Raw genomic sequence first — 8,567 nt, forward strand, 5'->3', positions numbered from 1 at the left:
ATAGTCAGAAGTACGGATCTTAGTCACCAATGTCATCTGTCACACATACCACAAGCCATACATTCAACTCAAAAATCAAGTAGGCAAAACAATAACAAAAAATAACATAAATCTGGAATCTAGCTTAAATCTCGGTGAAGAGTTTAGTGGAAAATTCGCCCGAGATCGTGCCTTAATAAGGAAGAACTCGGGACATTTATACTGGCGTGACACGAGATTAGGATTTTGATCCCATTTTGTATAAAATCTCAGGGATGAACTCTGGCTACATTTACCCCGAGATTGTATATAAAATTCCCAAAACTCAAAGGTATTAAACCCAATCTTGGTACACATTCAAACGATCTCGGGCCCACTTCATCGAATCTCGACCGAGATTTAAACAAATTCAATTGAATAGCATGGGAAAATTCCAAAAAATTATCAATAACAGGCTAAATACACAAAAAAAGGAACAAATATTGCAACATACGTAATCATCAAGCCAGATTTCGTTGTATATGAAAGGGTTGGGAGTATTGATCCAAATACTTATACATTCAAAAATGCTAGCAAACCTCTAATTAAAAATGAAACAAAATACTTAAAGAAGGAAATACCTCTAAAATAAGCTTAAGGATGCAAATAACCGTGAAGAATGAATTTTTCACGGAGAAAGTAGAGATATCTTGGGCAAGTTGAGGAGCTAGATCGTCTGAAGGGTTTTCGTGTATATGAATGGGTTTTTTAAAAGCAAGGGTATTTTCGTCCTTTTACACGACTGGATAATTTGAATTCATTACGTTTCGAACATAATCTCGGGCCCGATCTCGCCCGAGAAGACTCAAGAAAAACCAATTCTATGAGATTTCAGAAAGCGTGCTATTTTTTAAATGTGAAAACTAAAGGAAGTTATTTTGGACAATTTCTCGAAGTATTGCTTAATTTTTAAAAATAAAAAATAAATAGTTACCCAACTAATGAATTTTAATTGTTATCTCTCTTAAAAAAATATAATACTCAGTTTATAATAAACACCAATTAGGAGTTACAAATAATTTATTTACTAAAAAAATACAAATGTAAAAATGAAAAAGATTGAAACTTTTTCCCCCCAATCCACAATTCCCCAGTTGGGTATTCTCATTCATTCATGGAGGTTCGAACAATTTCAAAGCAAATTCAGAGTTAGCTCATCGCCATTGAAGAAAGTAAAACTAGGTTGTGAAAATGGGCGGCAACATCATTGATCTTCTTCCTTTAATGGGGCATTTGGTATCGGGAAAATGGCCTCCATTTTCTTCCAAATCCTCCATCGACCCATCCTCTTTCACCTTCACAGGGTACGTTACCAGATGAACCCCTTTCATGTCTTCAACTTCTTCTCCACTGTAAATTTCCCATGATTTATCTCCTATTGAACGAACCCTTTGAACGCATTTCAAGCTTTCGGGGTTTAAGAACACTTCTTCGAATCGTTGTGTATGTTCGTACCAAAGGGATAATCGGAATGTTGAAATGTCTCTTCCATTTGGGAACTCTTCTCCGTCGTTTTCTAGTTGGTAGCATCCGATTGCAATCTCTGTATCTCGGTCTCCGTCCATGGATCTCTGGTTTACGTTGGCAGATCCAATCAAAATGTACAAATCGTCCACTGGAAAACACCGACGTGTTCATGGTTAGTTTCTATTTCTTTGACAGTTTTTTGCTTTAAATCAGTGCTAGTTTAACTGGTAATGAGCTTGACATTCGATATTTGTGTTTGTTGAAATGCTGTCTACCTGTTTGTTAAAATGCCCCTAATAAGACTATTGATGTTAGCGTGTTTTTATATTGCTCTCTACATGTTTGTTAAAATGCCGCTTAGAAATGAGATTCAGAACATATGAAGTTTTACCTATCATGACCTTGGAATGGACATAGATCATGAACCTCCTATGTTGTTGGGAATTCCAGTACTGTGTTGCATGTTGGGGACTCTGTGGGGGAATAAAGTCCCACTTTCCCTCTTCCTCTCTGTTTGCAAGGCAAAAGAAATTCAAGTAATCTCTTGGATGGGCCTTTTCCCCAGTTTCTTGGATTGCTTCTCCAATCAGTCTATACATCATTGCCATTGTCTGCCTTGTCCAATGTAGCATATCCTCAACTGATTCACTCTCTGGGGGTCCTTCTGGCCACATTGGAATCACTATGTAAACTGTGAACCTCTCCCTTGCCTTGATCTTATTAACCACCTTGAGCGCAATCTCGATTGGTATCAAATTTGTGCATCCACAGTGTTGATCTTTGTCCCACAAGTGACACCCTCCAATAAAATATTGGTTTTCGATATAAATAAATCTCTCGGCTCGCCTGATAGCTTCAACATAAGCTTCATGGATGGTTCGTTCGATGGTCATGTTTCTGAACACTTGGCTGGCAGACAAATGGTCAATAGATCGAAAAACTTGCACGTTCCAATCCTTTTGTGGGTTTGTGCTTGATTCGAGCTGGGGCATCAATTTTAGTAAGATGCTTGTTGGTACTAACAACGAAGCATCTGATTGCTTAGTCCATCTTTGCTCAAAGTTTGTTAATATATCCCAAGCAGCTTCACCTGTTACACAAGCGTGAACGTCATGCCATGGCTCTCTTGGCCCTCCTTTTTGAAGTTTGGCACCGGATATACTCGTCTGATAGAAATCTGAACAGTGGGATTCTCTGTTCAAAGTATGGAACAATGAATGTTGTTCTGTGTCGTAGCGACCATCACAAAGATCTAAACCCCCAATGAAACTCATAATCTCCCTGTTTCGTGCATTAATGTGAGTTTGAGCATCTACGGTTATGGTTTTCTGATGATGAGAGAAAATTGGTGGAGACATAGGATGTAATTTGGGGCACAATCTACATATGACTTTTGAGTGCAAGAAATATGCCCGAGCATCTTCATCATGTGTGTTCATTATCCCGGCATTCTTGATGATGGGAAGGGATGTTTCATCATCCCAAATCAGTATTCTCACAGCTACTCCTTCCTCTGCCTTCTGCTTCAACAACTCTCCAAGCTTTACTCCTAAAGCATAGGGTATATCAGTATGAGAGTCCCTTACCTGATCATTGAAAGTGTATTGGCCATCTTCAACCGCAAAAAACAGAAAAAAAGAAAAGAATATTATTGATTACAAAGATAGGTTGATTGCTTTGATTTACCAGCACCATCTTTGGATTGAAGGACCAGCCTGCAATGTAAACCAAATGCTTTGCATTATCTATGGCCTTGTATACATCTTCCCATAGCCTTCTTGGTGTACTCGAACCATGAAATGGAGGTTGAAAAGTAGGGAGGTGGTGAGCATCTTGATATAGAGTCACATGACAGTTGGACCTTAAAGGAAATGTTGCATTTCTCAGCCCCTTGTATTCTCCATTTCCCAGCATCTTTTTCCAGCTTAATTCATATATTGCTGGTTTAAACCATAGCATGAATCGAAGTTTGAGCTCCGGACTTGGCTTCCCATTTTCCATAAGAAGTGGAAAGAAACCATTGATAAAACTTGCTTCTTTCAAAATCTGTTGGGCTTGGATGTAGAATTTACCCAATACAGAACGAGATGTTTTCATTGTAATGGTGACAGTAGAAGTCAATGGATGTGCGCATAGAACTCGGAATGTCTGGTTCCATACACGGTCTTGTTCATGGCTTGTCTGGGCGACCTCCTTGTTGTCTATCTTGATGGTCACATAGCTACGCTTTCCTCCAGAAAATATGCACTACAAAAAAGAGCCACAAAAGAAAGCTATTTTGATTACTCTCTATTATTTGTAATGAATATTTAGAAATGCCTATTATTTACTGAAATTATGTGTTTGCATTCTTATAATCCAGAACTTACATCCAGAGGTGATGGCGGGGTGTATGCCGTTGCATGGAAGACGGTAACCTCAAGTGTTCCGTGGAAGAACTTCTGCTTTCCCTCCATTGCCATAACTTCAAACAATTTTTTACAGAGAATGAATGGATAAAGGGAGAAAATGACAAGTTTTATTGAGGAATGTGTTGTGTGATGCACAGTCTCTTATATAGGAATGGATAAGTCAGCTGCTATTATATCAGGTGTTGCAATTACATCAGCAAGGAGGGGAAGAGCTAGCTTGGAATTCAATGCAAAGGGTCTGTTTGGCAGTTGGAAAAACTTGTGGGATTTTCCATGTCAATCTTAGAGGTAATCCTTTAGTCCACTATTTTATGCTTCAAGCCCAAGTCTCTTCAACTCCAATCACATTTTCATTTCTTCCCCTGAAAAACATGAGAATATAAATAATGCTCTGCCTTCCATTTTTTGAGGACTAAATAGCATCTGGTCATTTTCCTCCATTTTTTTTTCCAACTTACCTACATGAGTTAAAACCATTTTTAATCTTCATCTCACATTTTTATAATGAAGAAGAAATTGTTTTCTTTCCCCCTTTTTTGAAGAAAAGTTCAAAGCTCCTATCAATAATTTTAATATGATCCCATTGCTTGTGGTGCAATGTTTGCTTTGATCATTCCTTTCCGACCCTTTTTGCTTCATTGAAGAATTAATTAGTAGTGGGGGATTCTAATAAATTCCTTCCTATGATATCACATTACCAAACTGGTCTTTGTTTAAACAATTTGGTGTATACTTTTGAAGACAAAGTGGTTGGATTATGTATTGTCTTTCATGTTAATAGTATATGTTTGTAAATAACATCTATAATTTAAAAAAATTACAAATCTCATTTGTATTAATGATCATTCATCTTCAACTTAAGCTAAACCTTTTGAAATGTGATTATTTTATATTTTTTTCCTTTTTAAGGTAAATTTGAGATTTTAGAGATAAAATATAATTTTTTTAAAAGGAAATCTTCCTTTAAAGTGAACATAAAAATAAGGTGCACTTTTTATTTAATGATTTTAATGTGAAATTACATTATATAACCTTATGATTATCCACGGAATAAAGGGGAAATTAAAAGTTTTCATGCATAGCCCATTTTAGATGGTGATATATATATATATTAATGTTGCCTCTTTTTCGATAGTTATTATTTATTATTAACTTTGTAATTCTTTTGTTCTTCATTTTCAACTTGTTTTCTTCACATTTTTATTAAGATAACTTACACTTTTGGTCTTGAGGTTTGAATTTGATGTCTATTTAGTTCTTAAAGTTTCAATACGAACATTTTAGTCCCAAGATTTAAGAAAGAAAGATTTAAACAATCAACCTACTTCACAAGCGATATTTCAGAAATAACCTAAATTTGAAGAATATTTTATAATAAGATTTGTGTGGATTTTTAAGACAAATTTAATATTGTAGTACATTTTCTCTCTTATTTAATTATTTAGAGAGTTTTTTTTATTTTTATTGATCATTAATTATGAAATATATCATCATTAATGAGTGTTTTTCATTTAATTGTGTCTTACTTTATGTGTTATCCCTAAATCTTAGAAATATGTTGGGGTGGTTATATTTCCAAAAGTATTCACCTACTATGAAATTTCTTCAAACAAAGCATCTAACCACAAGTGAAAATTGCAACAATTACCATATTTGAAGATATATTTTGCAATTTGTCCTAACATTATTATTATATAATATGGGACATATATTTGCAAAATGACTAAATATACATGGATAGATATGATAAAGTAAATGAAATATATTTCTTAATATAAATGAGACCAAAATTATAATAGAGGGTATATATTATAACAAACTTAAATATGTAATTGTTCTAAATATGTTTAAGATAAACATTGTATATATTTGAAATAAACTTAGTATATATAATAAAAATGAAACATAGATGAAAATCAAAATTTGGCACTATAATTATGTATTAAATGCAATCCGCCAAATTTGGATATTATGAATTTTAAGTTAATATTCAAAATTTGTAAAATAAATTAGGGACGAAAAAAAATTCCATTTCCTTTAGCGATGGATTTTTAAAATTTTGGAAAAAATACTTTAAGGCACATGATTTCCATTTTTTTTTCCTATATTTGTATGTTTTCCATTTTTTTTTAATAAAAATGCTATAAATTAATTGGGTATTATGGACTTTTGGGCTTGTAATATTGTAACATATTAGGCTATTCATAAAAAAAATGATGGATTTGAGTCATTCTTGCAATTTGACCTATTTAATTAGGTTATTGGTGTAAAAAGCCTCCTAAGAAATGATTCTAAATGGTCCCCGAGACTTTTTGAACCATTAGATGATGAGCTCATTCATTCAATCGTCCTTTCCTTTTTATCTTTTATTCTCTCTGGTTTTGGGTTAGATATAAAGCCCTCAATCTCCGTTGTGGCAGATTCCTTTTTCCTTGTATTTGGCGAATTTCTCAAGTATTTTTGTCCTCATAGCTGACATTATAACTAGTCAATGATCTTTTTCTTCATTCGACAATTGTTTTTCATTTTAAAGGAAATTAAGACATGTTTGGATTGACTAAGAGATGTTTTTCACAAAAGTCATTTTATTTAATCTCTTTTGATAAAGTTGTTTAAAATATTCTTTGAAAGTGTTTCAAAATCTATTTTGAGTAGTTGTCAAACACTTTAAATTTTTTCAAAATAACTCATTTTTAAAATTAAATACTTGTATAGTTAAACACACCTTAAATTGGAAAAGGATTGCATTTTACCTTAAGATTAAAAACTGCGAGGCGATTGAGGTTAATTGATATTTGAAAATAGAATCAGAAATATACAAAAATAAGAGGGAGGAGGGGGGACTTAACAATTAGATAAATTTAGATTTGAAAATAAAAATTTTATTGAAATATAAAATTCAAATCAATTTGAGTGGATTTCTTTGGTTGAATCAGATTAGGTTGATTATCAAATACATAAACAATCAAATTTAATTACATCGTACGGCACGATCATTGAGGACATTTTGGAATTTCAAAAATGCAAAAATGGATAGTTTATATTTCTAAAATTTTGGTGTTTCGCCAAATTTCAAAAAACAACATACATGTTGCATGCAGTACAATTTCGCAGAGAAATATTAAAGCTTTATTCGGTAACTATTTTATTTTTTTATTTAATTAAGTATGAAAATACTATTTTTACCTCTAAATTTCTTTGTTTGTTATTTATTTTTTTACCCATAACTTAAAAAACTAAGTCAAATTAAAAAAAAAAAAAAAAAAGCTTTCAAAAAAATTTTTTGTTATTATAATTTGACTAAAATTTTTCATCATTGTATTTAAAAAAGATGCAAATTATTATAAAATAAAAAAGTACGCTTAATTTTTAAAAACTAAAAACCAAAAACAAAATTATACATAGCATTAATCGTAATCAGTAAAAGGCCCAAGCCCAGACCTTTATATCCAATTCAGGTGAGGTGGGCATCGTAAACAACATATTTCAATAAAAATAGTCATCCTTAGAATGTAGGAAGATGAATATCTTTATATTCCTTTTTTAATAATCTCCCCAAAATGTTTATTTAATTAGATTAGAATAATCTCATGATTAAAGTGATAAAAATAAAAACTTTGTCATAGAAAAAGTTCTTCTTACTCTAATATAAGAAGCCTATCAAGTAGAGTCGATACATAAATGATTTTCAAATATCCTAATAAATTATCTATATTAATTTAAATATGAAAGTCTAAGAGTTTAACGAATCTAACTATAAGTTTAGGATCGAAGTGAGCATAATTCAATGATAATTGACATGTCCTTCCCCTTTAAAAGTCGAAGACTTAATCTTCCATCATTATTATAAGTTTTGAAGTTATACTTAAAGTTGGTCCATTCTCATATTCTAACTTTACTTTGAGTGTATATATATAATTTCTTGAAAATACATGGGGCAAAATATACTTGAGTTAGAGAGCTTCTACCATTCTCTTTCTTTCTGAAAAAAAAATGTAAAAAAATAAAATCTTTTTGTTTATATTTTAAATTTTAATCTAATAAATTTCTAATTAATCTGCTTTTACAGTAAAAATTGATAAGTTAAATCTCAGTCAACAATCCATTAAGTCAACTCATGGTCAAATGAGTTTAAGGACCATTTAGAACCATTATTCAAATTTTGGGAGCTAAAATTGCCTATTATAAAATCTCAAAGACCAAATAAACGTCTAACCAAAAGTGTATTTTATCCAAATATTTATTTATTAATTTTGGAGATACAATTTTGAGAGTACATAATAATTGAAAGGAAACAATAAGAATGGAACGTGAAAATTTTGGCAAATTGTTTGTTTCCATTTGGTATTTTCCTTTTATGTTCATTTAATTTTTTTGAACATATAAAACAACAAGGACTATATTTCCAAAAACATGTGCCAGACATGACATTTTCAAAAGGGTGCCAACTAATTTTTTTTTTGTACAAATGGCACTTTCCTTTTGACTATCGCTTGAGGAGCAATTATGAGCTACATGCAGTAGTGAGTAAGGATAGTCGAAAAACCAAGTCGAACAATTGAAATTGACCGAACCGAAGGTCAGAGGGCGGTTTTTTCAAAAATCGATTAGGGTCGATTATGTAAAAATTCAGTTAAAAACCAACCAACTTCGACCGACATTTAAACCAAA

General features: G+C 32.1%; 1 protein-coding gene across 1 annotated transcript; it reads right to left on the reverse strand.

Annotated features, from left to right (window-relative positions):
- Positions 1-1,027: 1,027 nt before the first annotated feature.
- Positions 1,028-3,989, reverse strand: LOC120071208 (phospholipase D alpha 4). Its single transcript, XM_039023333.1, has 4 exons — positions 3,855-3,989; positions 3,172-3,732; positions 1,877-3,071; positions 1,028-1,633 (listed from the first exon to the last, which is right to left on the reverse strand). Exons 1-4 carry the CDS (start codon positions 3,945-3,947, stop codon positions 1,197-1,199), a joined length of 2,286 nt encoding a protein of 761 aa, XP_038879261.1. The 5' UTR covers positions 3,948-3,989; the 3' UTR covers positions 1,028-1,196.
- Positions 3,990-8,567: the final 4,578 nt, after the last annotated feature.

Source organism: Benincasa hispida, chromosome 1 (assembly GCF_009727055.1).
Source record: "Benincasa hispida cultivar B227 chromosome 1, ASM972705v1, whole genome shotgun sequence".
NCBI lineage: Eukaryota > Viridiplantae > Streptophyta > Magnoliopsida > Cucurbitales > Cucurbitaceae > Benincasa > Benincasa hispida.

Excerpts from the sequence above, each read along its gene's own strand:
- LOC120071208 (XM_039023333.1), bottom strand. The coding sequence starts at position 3,947 with ATGGCAATGGAGGGAAAGCAGAAGTTCTTCCACGGAACACTTGAGGTT. Across the intron at positions 3,733-3,854 it reads CCCCGCCATCACCTCTGGAT|TGCATATTTTCTGGAGGAAA; the intron begins GTAAGTTCTGGA and ends TCTTTTTTGTAG. Across the intron at positions 1,634-1,876 it reads CCATTCCAAGGTCATGATAG|TGGACGATTTGTACATTTTG; the intron begins GTAAAACTTCAT and ends GGTGTTTTCCAG.